This window comes from Osmerus mordax, chromosome 16 (assembly GCF_038355195.1).
Source record: "Osmerus mordax isolate fOsmMor3 chromosome 16, fOsmMor3.pri, whole genome shotgun sequence".
Lineage (NCBI taxonomy): Eukaryota > Metazoa > Chordata > Actinopteri > Osmeriformes > Osmeridae > Osmerus > Osmerus mordax.
The window spans coordinates 2,428,371-2,446,952 of NC_090065.1; the positions used below are offsets into that span (position 1 = coordinate 2,428,371).

The 18,582-nt window shown below is 47.0% G+C and overlaps 1 protein-coding gene across 1 annotated transcript in view; it reads left to right on the forward strand.

Moving 5' to 3' along the window:
• The window catches only part of tox (thymocyte selection-associated high mobility group box), a 43,252-nt gene that overhangs the window by 5,475 nt on the left and 19,195 nt on the right, over window positions 1-18,582 (forward strand). Inside the window, 1 exon segment of the mRNA XM_067252893.1 lies at window positions 8,193-8,417. Coding sequence (XP_067108994.1) covers window positions 8,193-8,417 — 225 coding nt within the window.

Genomic DNA, 18,582 nt, shown 5'->3' on the forward strand with positions numbered 1-18,582 from the left:
GAGGAGAGGGGGCAAGGAAAGGAAGAGGAGAAGGAGAAGAGAGGAGGCAAGGAAAGGAAGAGGAGAAGGAGGAGAGAGGAGAGGGGGCAAGGAAAGGAAGAGGAGAAGGAGAAGAGAGGAGAGGAGGCAAGGAAAGGAAAGAGGAGAAGGAGGAGAGAGGAGAGGAGGCAAGGAAAGGAAGAGGAGAAGGAGGAGAGAGGAGAGGGGGCAAGGAAAGGAAGAGGGAGAAGGAGGAGAGAGGAGAGGGGGCAAGGAAAGGAAGAGGAGAAGGAGGAGAGAGGAGAGGGGGCAAGGAAAGGAAGAGGAGAAGAGAGGAGAGGGGTTATGATTCCTCCTGAACAGGGTTCTCCTGTTCTCAGTGGAATGTTGGGGTGAGAACCTTCGAGGTCGCTGGAATGCCAATATAAGAACTCTCTACCACCAGAGTTCCACACTGTACAGCACAGCAGATTGGTCATGTGCTTTTGACAGATTTCCCCTTCAGAAGGTATTATACTACAGGTAGACTCTAAATAGTCTAAGAGATAAGAGATATAATAACCTATAAAATCTCTCTATCCCCTACCTTCCTCTCTCTCCCTTTCTTACTTTCTAACTGTTTTTTTATTTCTCTCTCTCTCTCCCTCTCTCTCTCTCATTCCTTCCTCTCTGACTCATTTCTTCCTTTCCTCGTCTCCCTCTCTTTCTCTCTCTCTCTCTATCTGTCCTTTCTCTTTCTCTCTTTCTCTTTCTCGTTCTCGTCCTCTCCTGCTCTCTCTCTCTCTCTCTCTCTCTCTCCTCTCTCTCTCTCTCTCCTCTCTCTTTTTTCTCTGTCTCTCTTTGACATATACCAGGGCAGCTAATGTAAATATGGGTAATTTCCTATCTGATCTGTCCAATAACTGACACATTTCCATAACGGATTTGAATAATTCCAACTTGAACCCTCTCAAATGTGACAAATAGGAACTTGAGGTTAACAATGGAATTATTTATGATACTGTGAACTATACATACCCTGTATATGATAACATGATATATATATATATGCGATATATGATATATACTACAGTTTTTATATATATATGCAGACAGGCAGACAGGCCAGACAGACAGGCAGGCAGGCAGACAAGCAGACAGGCAGACAGATGTGTCCATCACATCCATGACTGAAGAGCTGAAATGATGAAAAATATTGTACTTGGTTGCTATGGCAGCCTGAGACTCGCCTCATCTCACGGAAGTATAAATAATCACCAATGCCTCGATGGCATCCAATCAGATCACAGGATCAGAACAAGAATCTGGAAGAGAACATGGAGATAGCATGTGGAGGGGGAAGGGATGGAGGGGGATGGGGTGGATGGAGGGATGGGGGGGGGTGAAGAGATGTTTCCATGGCGGACAGTGATAATAATAATAAGAGCTGATGATTGATGCACAGCTCCGTTTTTTCATGTTTGGAGCTGTTGTATTCAGGACGCTGCTTCCCCTCTCCTCTCTTCTCTCCTCTCCTCTCCTCTTCTCTTCTCTCTCCTCTCCTCCTCTCCTCTCCTCTCCTCCTCTCTCCTCTCCTCTCCTCCTCTCCTCTTCTCCTCTTCTCTTCTCTTCTCTCTCCTCTCCTCCTCCTCTCCTCCTCCTCTCCTCCTCTCCTCCTCTCCTCCTCCCCTCTCCTCTCCTCTCCTTTCTGATGGTGTGTATGTGTGTGACTGTGTACCTATTTGTCCCATTACAGGATAAGATCCTCATCAACAGGCTTGTGGCAATGTTGCTGTGGCAACACAGTGTTGTATTGACCTCAGTGTTGTATGGATGCCTGGGCAGGTTGATTTATCTTAGCCAATTGGGGCTCAGATCACAGTTGCAAGCTGACTGTAATTGGACAAGCCCCCTGATTGACATTCACACCTGGTAGGACTGGAGTCCCGGGACTAGGTTTGGAGTCATGAAAGCCAACACATGTAACCTGGATGGAAAACGTTTTCACCCTAAATGAAAACCCAGCTGAACAAATCAGTTGGTGTTTGCTTGAAAGCCCCGGCCTACTGTATGCAAACACTGAAAGTATTAGGAGGTTGGTGCCAGGCTCAAACAGACTGACAACCTTATAAACAGTGTCAAGGGAAGGGGAGAGGAGAAATAAGAGAGGAGACGAGATGTAAAGAAGGGAGAGAAGAGGTAAGGAGGGGAGAGAGAGGATAAGAGATGGGCGGTAAGGAGAGAGAGGAGAGGAGTAGTGAGGAGAAAAAACAGTTTTCTGAATATGATAGAGAAATAGGGGAGGAGAGGAGGAGAGGAGAAAAAAGGAGGAGAGGGGAAAGATTAGAGGAGGAGAGCATGAGTTGATGTGACATTATTCAATGTGATGGTGATGTGCCCCATTTAAGAGACTGAATCAATCTCACTGTGTCATTGTGTAAGAGCACTCAGGCGTTAGCTGTATGTGTGTGCGTGCGTGTGTGTGTTTGTGAGCGTGTGTGTGTGTTTGTGTATGCGTGTGCGGACATTTGATTGTGTAGACGAAAAAGAAAAAGCCAAAGAAATCTATTTCAGTACAAGTGCATGTCACAGTATACAACAAACCATACCGGTAGGTATTCAGCATGTCAAAATCCTTACCTGATGTCCTCACTGTATTTCTATGTCCTTATCTCTGTCAATATATACTATACTGTATATACAGTATATATATGATGTTCATTTGTATAGAAGCTACATTAGAATACAGGAGCTATAAAACACAGAGATGCACTACCTGATGCAGCCGGCAGCCAGCCAGAGAGAGAGGGGGGGGGGGGAGAGAAAGGGGGAGGAAGACAAGGAGAGAGAGGGAAGGGAAAGAGGGTGAGGGAGAGAGGGGGTTGAAAGAGACAGGAAGAGGAAGAGAGAGGCAGAGAAACTGAGACAGAAGGGAAGAGAGAGGCAGAGAGAGAGAGAGAGAGAGTGAGAGAGAGAGAGAGAGAGAGAGAGAAGGGCGGTTTTAATCCATCTGTCACATGGAGATAGAAGGATGAGAGGGATGAGGAGTAGATGGATGAGTCTTCTCAGAGTCGCATGAGTCCTTATTTCATTTCTCTCTGTTCTCTTTTTCCTTTTTCTTTGTCTCTTCCAGGATAGTTGACAGGTGTGTTTAGCGACACAAAGACTTGTGTCGCTAAACAGGCCAGATTGTTGAATGCAAACAGTGTGTCTGTCTGTCTGTCTGTCTGTCTGTCTGTCTGTCTGACTGTCTGTCTGTCTGACTGTCTGACTGTCTGACTGTCTGACTGTGTTTGTCTATCTGTTTGAGTGTGCATGCATGAGTGTGTGTGTGTGGATATGTGCACACATGACCGAGTGTGTGTTCATGTGTGTGTGTGTGTGTGTGTTCCAGTCCTGCTGTCAGGCTGAGGTCTGAGCTCAGTGTAGATGATGTGTACCCTGTTCTGACAGGCTTGGCTCCTGCACACTAAAGAACCACAAATGAGATCTGATCACACCCATTCAACAACAACCCCCCCCCCCCCCCTCCGCCAGACCTGGTTGTCACGGAGACCGAGAGGGGGGAGTGGCATGATAACGGGATGGTTGGCGCGATCCACGTCGGTGTGGATTCCAGGATGAGTCAGGAAAGCGGACAGCAGCAACTGATAACAAACAGACAAACAGAAAGGCAAAACAATGACAACATTGTCAGGGACCTGTAATTACATTCTTATATGTCCTGCATGCCCCCGATCTTTCATCCAATCAGCAGCTCACAATGAGGCTGAGGTTCTATGGCGATGATGCAACAAAGAGGCCCAAAAAGAACATTTGTCCTCTCAGGCAGACCAGAAGCAACTTATTAGATAGATAGTTAGTTAGATAGTTTTTATTGTCATTCAACAGTACAGACTGTACTGAGAGTGCACATATGAATGAAATGCTGTTTCTACTGGCTCCTAAGTAGTGCTGTAACTACTACACACATGTTAAGGAGAGCACAGGACCACTGGTCAGCAGCGTGTCCGTGTCAGATAGGGGTAGACGAAGAGCCGGATTCATCCTCCGTATCAGCTGGGCACACGTTGGAGCTGAACAGCCTTTTCTCCGCACAACTGTAATGTAATAAATAGCCCTGCATAAAATAATGATGAGATATGTGATAGAAAGCATGAGTAAAAAACAGTACTGAATGATGCATGGGCCTCCGGCTAAAAATGTGCAAATGAATTCCATGTACTTGACATTCATCTAGGAGATTGTGAGATCACAGAAATTGTGTGTGTGGTTGTGTGTGTGTGATTGTGTGTTTGTGTGTGTGGGTGTGTGTGTGTGATAACAAAAGAGAAAGGCATAGAAAAGAGAGTGAAAGAAAATAAAGAGAGATAGATGGAGATAGATTGAAAGACACAGAAAAAGAGTGACAGAGTGAAAGAGTAGACAGAGAGAGAAAAGACAGAGAGAGAGAGAGAGAGAGAGAGAGACAGAAAGAGAGAGAGACAGAAAGAGAGAGAGACAGAAAGAGAGAGAGACAGAGAGAGAGACAGAGAGAGAGAAAGAGAGACAGAAAGAGAGAGAGACAGAAAGAGAGAGAGAGACAGACAGCAAGAGACAGAGACAGAAAGAGTAAGAGAGAGATGGAGGTGCAGGTTGAGTGTAGGGGTCATCCCAGTAAATAATGAATGTATTTTATGTTTGCTTGGGGTGAATTGCGCCGTGCAAAATAAGTGAGCGAAATTCTCATGTTTTCCTCAGTGCTCTTCACTCCAAACTTGATTGATTGAAGGTTAATAGTTTAGCTTAAATTGTGATTGCCTGTCGGCATCCTCCAGCTGCTGGATTCCAGCACTATAACTGCTTGTCCTGAAGGTCTGCAGTATCTTCTGAGCCAAGGAAAACCCCAAACCACTCGAACACCAAGCAAAACAAAACAAATGTGAATTGTGCTAAACGACCTCATACCTCATGTTTTTTTTCCAACCAGGCAAAAATAGAAACTCCCCAAATAGAATGGTTGCAAGTATCAGGGTTTTTGGAGACGATGATTAGCTGTATTGACAACTTGTGAAATGAGTAGAGGGTCTTCAGTATAGGCTGTGATTCTGGCACTAGCTGGCTCCTTCCACAGAAGCATTAAGACTAAAATAACAGTTTGTTATTGAGTGTCCTGTATGCTGTAGTGGACTAAATGTTACCAAGTGTCAGCCCTTGGAGTATCTGTAATTAGGCCTACACTGTTTTAAAACATGTATTATTATGATCATTGTTATAAAATTATGAGGAATTATTGCATTATCGAGCACATTAGATGTGATTTATGATATCTTTGATCTGTTTGAAATTATGTTTACAGCGTAATTACAGGCTGTGTGTACAGGCAATGAAGCCATACAGTTACTGCAATCATGGATGTGGGTTTATCATGATTTAGGATGTTGTGTGTATCATTCCATACACACACACATACGCACACACACACACATATGATAACCCACACACACACATATGATAACCCCCCCTACACACACACACACACACACATAAGATAACCCACACACACATATGATAACACACACACACACATACACACGTTCCCATTACGGCCGGAAGTAAGAAATGTATCATGGCACTAATGAACTTCCTGAAGATAACCTTCTGTTTCGGCGAGTGAATTCTAGAACTCCATATTGGCTTGACCTAGCAATGACATAGACCCTTCCCAAACACATCAGAATTTCATGAAAGAATTGCGGCAAATCTATTCTCTTTGTACGTGTGTGTGTGTGTGTGTGTGCATACATGCATGCATGATGTGCATATGTGGTGTTGTAAGTGTGTGTGTGTGTGTGAGTTTATAAAGAGACTATCTGGGTGGGGGTGGAGAGTGTGGGTGTGCATTTATACTGGGGGAAGGGTTGTGTGTGGGGGATGGGTGAATATGACTGTGTGTTAGTATATGTGTGGATGGAGAGAGAGTGTGTGTGTGTGTGTGTGCAGGAGAGAGCGTAAATCTATGTATGTGAGTTAACGTGAGTTGTTTGTGTGCGCGAGTGCATTGACCTTGAACCGCTAGACTGAAATAAAAGTTAAATAAATGAATTATGGAAAGCAAAGGCCGAAGTTATTGAATTGTAGAAACATGAAATGTTAGAGCACACAACAAAGAATCTGCATGTTCACAGGTATGTGCTTGTGCATGTATGTCTGTGTGTGTGCCTTATTCCCAAGCCCATGCATGTAACGCTAGACTCAAGTTATGCTGGGTGATTCTCTGAATGCCAGAGCATATAGCGAAAGGTTAGCTGAACAGAGTGTTCATTGTGCGCTGGTTCTCTCAGTGTGGTCATAGCATTGTTCTTTAACCAAATGTCAGTGAGACTCCAAATGTTAATGATTTCAACTGGTTTTAATGGGTAGAGCTGTGTGCACAATCTCCAGTCACTTAGACAGTAGGTTTCACCACTGTAGAGTAGAATGTGTAAAAGGATTCTCTACCAACCTATCTTGACAGTGATATCCCTTCCCAGTATAGTTAGTGTGTTACGCCATTATATTCATTCTGCCTCATCTTGGTGAATACTATTCTATTCTGTCCAATTCCAGTGTGTGTATATTCTTAACCCTATATATCCTAACCCTTCCTGGCAAATTTTTGTGTGTTCTATTTCGTCATGTCCGATTCCAAAATATCTTCGTGTTTACATCTCAGCTATACAGTATTCTCTCCATTCTAATGTGCTCTATTATGTTTACATTACATTACATTTAGCAGACTCTCTTATCCAGAGAGACTTACAGTAAGTAACAGGGACATTCCCCCGAGGCAAGTAGGGTGAAGTGCCTTGCCCAAGGACACAACGTCAGTTGGCATGACCGAGAATCGAACTGGCAACCTTTGGACTACTAGCCCGATTCCCTCACCGCTCAGCCACCTGACTCCCTATGTTGTGTTCATATCTCGTATCCCAGGCTCCTTGGTGGGTCATGTGCATACGTGGGCTGTCTTTGATGACATGCAGCTCTCAGGTACCAATCACAGCTCTCTCTCTGGCCGTCACACAGCCAGACAGCTAGACAGAGACTCCCGTCACGTCTCTCCTTGACTGAGACCAGCTCAGGGAACGTCCTAGTATCTCTGGAACATCTGTCTCCTCTGAGGTGTTATCCAGCGGCAGATTAAATCCAGTCCAGGAGTCAGGTGGCTGAGCGGTTAGGGAATCGGGCTAGTAATCTGAAGGTTGCCGGTTCGATTCCCGGCCGTGCAAAAATGACGTTGTGTCCTTGGGCAAGGCAAGCACTTCACCCTACTTGCCTCTGGGGAATGTCCCTGTACTTACTGTAAGTCGCTCTGGATAAGAGTGTCTGCTAAATGACTAAATGTAAACTACCTTGGCCTGCCAGCTCATAGAGACAGAGTGGGGTTCTATTCTAGCCCCCCCCCCCCCCCCCCCCCCCCCCCCCCCCCACACACACACACACACTACACTCTGCTCTACTCTACTCCGCTCCCAACCCCCACCGCTGGAGTGGAGGGCTTGGTTTGGGTTGTCATCATTGTAGCTGGATTACCAGAGGTTGCATGAAAAAGGTGCTGAGCGGACAGGAATGGCGCTGCTTCTGGGTGGACTGGCATTCCTCTCTCTCCGTCCTTCCGTCTCTCAGACTCGGTGCCACAACGTATAGACTCGACTCTCGTTACGTTAAACAGTGTCGAAAGGTTAATTTCCCGCTGGGTCGAGGCGCTGTAAAACCACACTACATGAAAGGACACCGACTTCTCGTGTAGCCGTGTGTTATCAACCCTAACTTGACTCAACTAATTAGGCAGAAACAGAAGCCTCGAGTATGGCGGGCGTGTTTGCAGCAGCGCCCCCTAGGTGGAGCACGTGGTCATAGCCACTCGCGCTCATACACTGGCCGTTTATGAAAGTCCTTTGTATGAATTCTGCGCGAGCAAGAGGCAGTCCTACAGAGCCTCATTCGTCTGCTGATCGTTGTAGCCGCTGGATGGTACAGTCGTCGGTCTACATAGCTGTCAAAACAGAAGAAGAGGCATACTGGTGATGCAAGACTGTGTTACATTTCAGTTCGAATTCTGTCCGGGTTTTGCGGTCCGTAGTTGATCAGAGTGGGATAGCGAGTTGGCTGTAGAAGTTTCTCATTTCTCCGGAAAAACCGCGAGCGCATGTGAAGGCATCATCAAAGTTTGCCCCCGTTTTTTTTTCCTTTTTTTTTTCTTTTCTCAACAGCATCCCGACCCCATAGACTTTTGCCGGTTTGCGGCTTTTATTAGTTTAAGACTGAACTTTGAAGAAGTTAGAAGAACAGAAGTCGTAGAGGAGAAGCGTATTGAAAGAGAGTTGTTGTGTGATGGACGTGAGAGTCTATCCACCACCTCCACAGTCCCTCTCCGCCACAGACCCGTCCAGGCTCGGGCTGCTCCAGTACCCCGGACCACACCGTACGGCAACAATGTAAGACACGTCTGGGAGAACAGAAAAGTCATAAACAAATGTCTGTATTTTAAGCCTATGTTTACATTTTTTCGTATTAAACTGTTCGTGGCTTTCGGTTGCTGCGCTTATTTAAACACGTTTTTATTGTCATAACGGATTGGAGAACAACAATGATCTGTCATTCATAACTCCATCGGCAAGGTTTAAAAAAATGTAGATTAAGTAATGACTGAATGAATATAGCTCACCTACTCACGAGACACACAGGCCTAATTTAGGTGTTTATTGATTGGTTAATAACCCGTAACAACTGCGTGCAGCGCATCTCATTCACAAGTGAAGTTACCCTGCGGATGGGAGTTGAGCCCTATCCCAAATGATGACAGAAGCAAGATTTACTCCCTTCTGGCGTCACTCACTTATATAATATATTAAACAACTGACGACAACTATTTAAATCTAACCCGCGTGAACGAAGCCCATTTATAGACGTGTCTCGTGTGGGATTTCATGTTTCATCCAGGTTTTGGCCTTGCTTTGTTTTAACGCTCCGTCACTCAAGCCCGCATCATGTTTATATCCAATACAGCAGTGGGCTACACTCACAATAATGAAATAAAAATCCTTTACAGGCTACTTCTAAACCGGGGGCTTTGGGTATGGATTGTATAGATAGACCTTCCAAGGACTGCCTGCCCTGCATAATAATGTTGCTGTGTGTGTGTGTGTAAGTGTGTGTGTGTGCAAGTGTGTGTTTGTGTGAGTGTGTAGTATATTTGTGTGTTTGTTAGAGAGGGAGAGAGAGGACGAGGCTGAGCAGGAGAGAGGGAGAGAGGGAGAGAGAGGACGAGGCTGAGCAGGAGAGAGGGAGAGAGAGGACAGGGCTGAGCAGGAGAGAGGGAGAGAGAGGATGGGGGTAGGGATGCAGTAGGGAGAGGAGGAGGAGTGGGGGTTGGGGTTGTACTATATTTCTCCCTTTGCCTTTGATTCACTGCTCTGTCTTCTTGATATAAGATCTCATACATCTCAGCAGAGAAAATGGAGAGAGAGAGAGGGAGAGAGAGAGGGAGAAAAAGACAGAGAGGGAGAGAGAGAGCTGCACATGGATACAGAAACACAGAAAGAGAGTGAGAGAGAGGGAGAGAGAACGAGGGTGTAGAGAGAGAGAGAGAGAGAGCAGTACAGGGGGTAAAGGGAGAGAGAGAGAGAGCGAGATGAAGATAGAGTGGGGAGAGAGAGAGAGTAGGGTGGGGGTGCAGGTCCTATAGATACAATCTTAAAGATGTAACTGTAGTTGGGGAGCACATCCATAGGCCTGCAGTATAAACACTAGCCTAGATTTTCCATTTTAGCAGAGTAATGAGGTGGGGGTAGGGAGCGCTGGAGAGAGGGGGGTGACGGAGGGAGGGAGGGAGAGAGAGGGGGAGAGAGAGGTATATATTTAGAGAGAGGGAGCAGTATAGAGAAAAAGAGAGAGTGAAATTGAAAGAGAGAGGGAGAGAGCGGTATATATTTAGAGTGAGTGAGAGAGAGAGAGAGAGAGAGAGAGAGAGAGAGCAGGATAGAGAAAAAGAGAGAGCGATATTGAGCGAGAGAGACAGAGATAAAGAGAGGTATAGAGAGAGAGAAAGAGAGATAGAGAGAGAAGCCCTAATGCAAACACATGTGATTGTGAGAAGAGAGTGAGGTATTTCTAGAACAAACAGATAGAGCAGGGCCAGGCTGTACCAGTACTAGCTAGTTGTGTGAACACTGGCACACACAGCTCACAGATCTATCTATCTATCTATCTATCTATCTAACTATCTATCTACTAACTGTCTCTCTCTGTCTCTCTCTGTCTCTCTCTGTCTCTCTCTGTCTCTCTCTGTCTCTCTCTCTCTCTCTCTCTCTCTCTCTCTCTCTCTCTCTCTCTCTCTCTCTCTCTCACACACACACACACTCTCTGTTTCTTTGTCTCTTACTGTCTCTCTCTCTCTTACTTTCTCTCTCTGTCTGTCTCTGTCGGTCTCTGTCGGTCTCTGTCGGTCTCTGTCGGTCTCTGTCGGTCTCTGTCTGTCTGTCTGTCTGTCTGTCTGTCTGTCTGTCTGTCTGTCTGTCTCTGTCTGTCTGTCTGTCTCTGTCTGTCCTGTCTCTCTCTGTCTCTCTCTGTCTCTCTCTGTCTCTCTCTGTCTCTCTCTGTCTCTCTCTGTCTCTCTCTACATATATACAGAGCCCCGTTTAGTGACACCCAGCTCTGCTGAGCCCCAGCTGTAATGCTGACAACACCCCAGGCCTGATCTGGGATGTTTCTGGGGTCAGGGGTCAGTAATGATTGGGCGGTTATGAAGCCAGTTGTGCAGGAGTCTGAAAGTGTAGGCCGCATGTAGGAAGAGGAGGTCGATATGACTCAGTTTATCAGTGGATGGGCAACATGATATGACGTGCTGCCTGCCTGCCTGTCTGTCTGCCTGGCTTCCTGTCTATCTGGCTGGCTTCCTGTCTGCCTTTCTGTCTGTCTGTCTGTCTGTCTGTCTGTGTGTGTGTATGTCTGTCTGTCTGTCTACCTTTCTGGCTGGCTGCCTGTCTGTCTCTCAGTTCAGGTCTGATTATATAAGCTTCATTCTGGATGGTTTAACTCCTAATCTCATCATGTGTTCCTTCATTTATACAGAGAGAATGGAGAACATATGTCATCGTAATGTGCCTTACAAGATCTATGTTTTTAATAAGCCTTACAGTAACTCCTATGTACATGTGTATGTACCCAATACTGCTCAACACATATTTCAGATGAATGAATAAAGTATTTGTACATTTTTAAACCCATAGAAAATTTGTAAAATCTTTCATAAGTGAGGGTAACTAAACTGACTACATGCCATTTGTGTGAGAAATATGATACCCATTTTTTTTCTTCTTGAATTCACTCTGAAGGGTAAACACAGTTGTGTGTGTGTGTGTTTGTGTGTGTGTGTGTGGGTACTTGTAACTTACCCTCAGGCTCTTTCAATTAAGAGCCAATGAGGGAACTCTTTGGTGGTCCTGCAGGCTGTGGGAAATAGACCCTGTTTCTTTGACCTGACTAGAGCGTGTGTGTGCGTGCATGCGTGTGTGTGTGTGTGTGTGTGTGTGTGTGTGTGTGTGTGAGTACGTTTTCTATAGCCTTTAGGCACCGATCAAGCTTATCTTCTAAGAACTCTAAAACCCCTAACTTGAACCTGTAAGGATGGAAAACCTAAAACGCACGACACACACACACACAAACACAAACACACAAACACACACACAAACACAACAAAGATCTGTTTTTTCATATAAGTATATTATTATAAACGAAGCCAGATAACTAAAAGTCATGATTCATAAAAAGTGAATCAGTTGTGGCGTACATCTCTCAAAGTGTGTTTTGAAGTCTGGCTTTTTCCAGCAAGGTAAGGACAGAACACAGACCTACTGACTCACCATGAACAGAACCAGAATAGAACACCGCTGAATCATCTGTCTTCAAAGATTTCAGATGTTCTGGAATGTTGCACATCTTCAAGTTCTAAATGCGGAATCGGCATTGACAGTGTCATCTCATTGGTCCTGAGCTGAGAGACAGGGACTTTCTGTCTTTGTTGGAGGAGAAACATTGTGCATCATCATTGGTACGGGTGGAGATTTAGGGGTGGTTAGGAGTTAGGACCTATCTGAAGATCCCTCTAAAATAAAATACTTCTACATTATATACAAATTACTGTAGAACCATTTGTAAACAATAGTAAAACCTTTTCTTCAGGTTGGACAGAATCATTTAAGGTACTAAACGGTGTTATGGAACTTGAAGAGGTTCTCTAAAACTTTCGGGTAATCTCTAGAACTGTGTCAAGGTATGTTTTTAGAGAGTAGGTTACCTTCAACTCACATGGCATTTTTCATGTTGATGAAAGTCATCTTTCATGGTGTGTACCACCTTATTCCTCCCCTCCCCCCTCCCCCTCCCCTCCCTCCTCCCCTCCCTCCTCCCCTCCCTCTCTGTGTGTGTGTGGTGTATCAGAGACAGGACCGACCGTCAACTAACAAAGTAGCGAAACGTAGCGATCATAAATCTGGCCCGGCTGTTTGTCGCCCCGGTTTGGCGAGGGGAGCGCTTGTTTTATCTCCCGTTGGCGCGAAAGTCGATTGACCTCTGGCATTAGCCAATGATTGGGCTTCGTGGGCGCCTCGTCTTGCTTGGCTCATCCAATCTCACTGATAGGAGCGAGTTCTTAGGCTTCTGATTGGAGGAGAGGAGCCAAACAGATGGGCAACGCGTGCCGAGTCCAGAATTCGTTAATTGGTTTGGTCTCATTTCCAAACAAAACATATTGCAATCATTTTCACATGAAGAGGAATCTATCTGCTTTTGTCTGAGAATGCACCAGCTGACCGTATATAGAAAAATTGTATTTTGTTAATGATGCATTGTGATCCATGTTATTTGTCTCATCTGGTGTTCGGGAGGGTGTGGAAAGGTTTGGATGATAGTTTATTGGTCTTCTGACCAAAAGGGATTTATATGTATCTTATTTAAACCTCTCTCTGTGTTTGTATATGTGTGTGTTTAAAGACTGGATTGTCCCTTGTGTGTGTGTGCGTGTTAAAAGAGCTATTGTCTCGTGTGTGTGCGTTTGTGTGTGTGTGAGCATGTGCCTGTGTGAGTGAGTGTGTTTGTGTGTGTGTGTGAGTGTGTGTGAGGGAAGCTTGCTGTACACACTCCCCACACCTGTGCTGCCCTTTGTTCTCCTAAGTGTTTAAGTGTCACCTGTCCTTCTGATGCTGGCCAGCCTTCACCCATGTGTGTGTGTGTGTGTGTGTGTGTGTGTGTGTGTGTGTGTGAAAGTTTTACCTAGGTGTATTTGTTTGTGTGAGTGTGTGTGTTTGTGTGTGTGTGTTTTATATGTGTGTGTGTGTGTGCAAAGGTTAGATCTTGTTTCCTGTGAAGCAGGTGGGGCTTTTCACCTCTATCTGTAGATCTTGGGTGGAGCGACAGGAACCAGGACTTAGTAAAGTCATCCTCATCTTCATCAGCTCTCTCTACTACTTCGTCCTACTTTCTCCTCCTCTTCCACCGTCATCATCACCACACAACTCCTTTCTCTCCTCCTCCTCTTCTTCCTCTTCTATGTTGTAGTCCACCCTGTGGCATTTGAACAGCTGGGTTTGGACTCTGAATGGAGCCAAAATAGCTGTTGGTGAAAGTATAATTGCAAGCTTGTCTTTGAGGGCAGATGTGGTCAGACAGACAGACAGACAGACAGACAGGCAAGCAGACAGAGAGAGAGAGAGACATACAGACAGGCAGGCTGGCAGAGGCAGACAGGCAGGCAGGCAGGAAGACAGACAGAGAAACAGACAGGCAGGCAGGCAGAGAGGCAGGAAAACAGACAGAGAGAGAGAGAGAGAGACATACAGACAGGCAGGCAGTCAGGCTGGCAGAGAGGCAGACAGACAGGCAGACAGACAGACAGACAGACAGACAGGCAGGCAGGCAGGCAGGCAGGCAGGCAGACAGACAGAGAGAGAGAGAGACATACAGACAGGCAGGCAGGCTGGCAGAGAGGCAGACAGACAGACAGGAAGCCAGACAGACAGAGAGGCAGGCAGGGAGACAGGCAGGAAGACAGACAGACAGACAGAGAGGCAGGCAGAGAGACAGGCAGGCTAGAAATAAATAATATGAGAGATAGTGTGGCCCTCCTGAGTTCTTTGTAGCGTCCTCTCTCCCTGGAACACTCAGTCTGGGTTGTCGTAGAGACAGAGTGACAACTCAGATATATGACTGGCCTGTGTCAACATTCAACAGCTGGTCTAATGTCACATATACACACACGCGCACACACGCACCCATACACACACCCACACACACACACTGGGAAACCCCCTCCAATTGCACATTAAACCTATTTCCTTCTTCATAGAAGGAAGTGAAGGACAATATCAGGCCCCACGCTGCCTCCTGGCCTAGAGGGGTTACCTAGGAACCCACAGGTCCCACGTACAGCAGTACAGAACTAGAAAGGCCTTGTCAGTTTTGTGACTTCTCTGTCTGCCGCTGTTGGCTTCCTGTCAGGTGAATGAGACATCATTATTAGCCTGTTCCCCCTGGGAGATGTAGTCTATTAGTCCTGGTGGGATTTTCTGATTAAAGTCTTAATTAGTGATTATGACTGCCTTTCTCGGTCTCGGTCTCTGTCTGGATCTCTTTTTCTGCCTCTTTCTCGGTCCTCTCTCTCTCTCTCTCTCTGTCTCTCTCTCTCTGTCTCTTTGTCTTTCTCTCTCTTTCTCTCTTTCCTCTTTGTAAACCAGGCAAATAGGACTTATAGGACAGAGAGGAAGAGAGGGGAGTAGGGTGGAGTGGGCGAGAGAGAATCAGAGGAAAGAAGAAGAAGAAGGAGAAGACTAAGTGGGAGTCAGGTGGCTGAGCGGTTAAGGGAATCGACTAGTAATCAGAAGGTTGCAGGTTCGATTCCTGGCCGTGCAAATTGACGTTGTGTCCTTGGGCAAGGGGCACTTCACCCTACTTGCCCTCGGGGGGAATGTCCCTGTACTTACTGTAAGTCGCTCTGGATAAGAGCGTCTGCTCAATGACTAAATGGTAAATGACCACTGAGCTGTGGAAGAGACCAGTGCTTCCATCAGGGTGATGGTGGACAGTAGTGAATCTGGGACTACTGCCTCTGTGTTGAATAGTTTGGAGCAGACATACACTCTCCGCTCTCCCTCCCTCTCACACTGCTCCTCTTCTCCCCCTCCTCTCTCCGTACCCCCCCACCCGGGGCCTTCTCCTTTCCCCTGTCCCCCCCCCTCTCTCCTCCCCTCCCCTTTCTATTTCCCTCTCCCTCTCTCCTCCCCTCCCCCATTCCTCTCTCCTCTCTCCTCCGCTCTCCCCCTCATCCCTCTCCCCCCCCTCCCCTCTCTCCCCTCTCGCCCCCTCCCCTCTCCCCTCCTCTCCCCTCCCCTCCCCCATTCCCCTCTCCGCTCCCCTCTCTCCTCCCCTCTCCCCTCCCATCTCTCCCCCCCTCCCCTCCTCTCCCCTCTCCCCCCTCCCCTATCCCCTCTCCCCTCCCCTCCCCCTCCCCTCCCCTCTCTCCTCCCCTCTCCCCTCCCCCCCTCTCCCCCCTCCCTCCCCTCTCCGCTCCCCTCTCTCCTCCCTCTCCCCTCCCCTCTCTCCTCCCCTCCCCTCTCTCCTCCCCTCCCCCTCTTCTTTCTCTCTCCATAGCGACCCTGACCCACTTAGCTAGCTGCTTGTTATTCAGACCAGGGTTTAGCCATGGAGGGAGAGTGTGTGTAATTTGGTTTGACAACAAACCTCACCATGCCGTTTACCTCCCTCTCTTTTTCTCTCTCTCTTCCTCCCTCCCTCTTTCTCTCTCCTTCTCCCATCCACACACACCGACACACAAACACACACTCACTGAGCTTGGGAATCAGGCTTTACTAGTCAGGCCAGGCAGTGTCTGCATCCTGATCATTTGGAAATGGTAGAAGGAAGTGGAGAAAGAATACATGATTTCCTGCTGAGTATCGCTGATAAGCCTTCAGAGAGCACATTGAGAGAAAGAGAGAGAGAGAGAGAGAGAGGGAGAGAGAGAGGGAGAGAGAGGAAGGGAGGAGAGAGAAAGGGGGAGAGAAAGGGGAACAGAGAGGCAGATTGAGTCAGGGGGAGAAAGATGAAGAGGGGGAGGGTGAGGGATGGAGAGAGAGAGAAGGAAGGAGGGAGTGAGGGAGAGGGGGGGAGGGATAGGAGTAGTCTGATATGAGTTTATCTCCTCTGCCCTCTCCTCTTCTCGCTCACTCACATCAAAAGCACTCAAGAGTGAAATAGGTTCTGCTCTCTGACTCTCATCTCTTTGCTAGATGGGAGCAAAATGGCAGAAATCAACACAATATCACACTTTCTCTCTTCAGTCAGTTCCTGTCAGGGACGGAGTGATACTCCAGACAGGTGTGTCCTCCGTGTTCGTCCGGTTGTCTGCTCTGTGGAGGACTAGCCTGCTAGGGTGCTCTATGACCTGGTGCAGTCTTAGCCACAGCTAGGGCAAACCAGACCAGGGCTGCGTTTCCAGATAGCGTCGTAAGCCTAAGTTGATCGTAAAATCCATCGTATGACGAATCTTAGTTTTACGGGCCGTTCCCAAAGACACCGTAGCTAAAGTGTCTCTTTAAAATTCGTAGCTCTTGAAAGCTCATAGATAAGCCTACTCCTTACGAGCATGTTTGGGAAACGCACGTAAGAAATATCAATGGTTTCGTTATTTTGCTCGATCATTGCTACGATCCATCGTTATAGGGAAACGCATCCCAGGACTAATCCAGACCAGGCTAAACCAGGCCAGGACTAAACCAAGTTAGAGGTCTGTGTGTTACATCGGTCAAAAACTGTCACCAACTTCTATGATACCATTTCTGTTTTGCTTTACTGTTCTTTATACTTTTTGCTCGTAGCTTTTTTGCTGTTTGAGCAAATTTTGCTGCTTCTCTTTTCCTTTTCATGCCACAACTTAACCTGACTAAAAAAATACATGTCAGGTGATTGGGTGAACCATCTGTCTATCACCGTCTATCACAGGCTAACTTCAACAACGCCCATAGCTCCCAGTAGATCCTCATAGGACGCTGATTGGTCCAAACCACTGTTGTTAAGGAACAAACTAATAACTTGTAACCTTGGCAAGATGGATTCTCGCAAGGTCGGGACCATCGCAAATCCAGCTGTCTCACAAGGTTAGCTGTTGCTTGGTATTTCATTGTCCAGAATGACCCTTTGTTGTACTGTGCACATCACAAGTCTATTTGAATTTTGACATTGACTAGCACTACACTACCCTGCATCTACGATCCTCTAAAGGCCTATTTGCTGACGCCTCCCTTCCCCAGGCAGAATCTGTACTGTCTAAACTGATAGTACAGCAGTAAAACAGGACTAAACACACACATACAGTAAACACACACGCAAACACACGCAAACACACACACACACAGTAGAGTAAAGCGGCCAGGCAGTAAAGACCGGAGCACAGGTGCAGAGGCAGTATTTTATCCCAATGTGTAGCAGGCGCTCTGTCAGTCCCTGCCTACATCAGTCTGATTCAGCCAATCAGATAAAGGGGTCAAAATGCCGTGTCCAATCAAAAGTAAGGATGTGGTGAAGCTGGTGAAGGGGCTGTAAACATCAGGATTCTGCAGCAACACCCTGTTCTAGAACACACTCTGTTCTAGAACACACTCTGCTCTGCGACACGCTCGCTTTAGAACACGCTCACACTGTTCTCAGCTTTGTTCTAGAACCGATTTACTCTCTGCTGTGTTCTACATTTACATTTACATTTAGTCATTTAGCAGACGCTCTTATCCAGAGCGACTTACAGTAAGTCCAGGGACATTCCCCCGAGGCAAGTAGGGTGAAGTGCCTTGCCCAAGGACACAACGTCAGTTGGCATGACCGGGAATCGAACTGGCAACCTTCGGATTACTAGTCCGACTCCCTCACCGCTCAGCCACCTGACTCCCATGTTCTAGAACATGTTCACTCTCTGTTCTGTTCTACAACACATTCACTGTTGCTCTAGACCTCTGCTCTTCTCTCCTGTCAGTTCTACCTGACTAGAGGCACAGGGGAAGTGGTGCTACTGAGAAAGAGCTGTGCTTTTTTAACTCTGTATCTTCTACTAGGAGAGCCACACGCCCTGTTTGTGCGTGTGTGTTTGTTTGTCTTTCTGTGTGTGTTCAAGAGAGTCTGTCTGTCTTTGTGTGTCTGTGTGTCTCTATGTATGTGTGTGTTAGGAGGAGCAGGAAGGAGGATCAGGTTACACAGGTTACCCATGACTTGCTGTTTTGGCTTTTTGTTGATTTTGTCATCCGATAGCTAATTTGCATAGTCAGTAGCAGCTGGCGAATGGAGAGGAGAGTTGGGGTGGGGGAGGGTTAGGGAAGCGAAGGGGAGGAGAGAAGAGGAGAGGAGAGGAGAGGGGAGGAGAGGAGAGGAGAGGGGGAGGAGGACGTGGAGGGGAGTGAAGGAGGAGTGGAGGGGAGTGGAGGAGAGTGGAGGGGAGTGGAGGAGAGGAGAGTGGAGGGGAGTGGAGGAGAGGAGAGGGGAGTGGAGGAGAGTGGAGGGGGAGTGGAGGAGAGGAGAGTGGAGGGGAGTGGAGGAGAGGAGAGGGGAGGGGAGTGGAGGAGA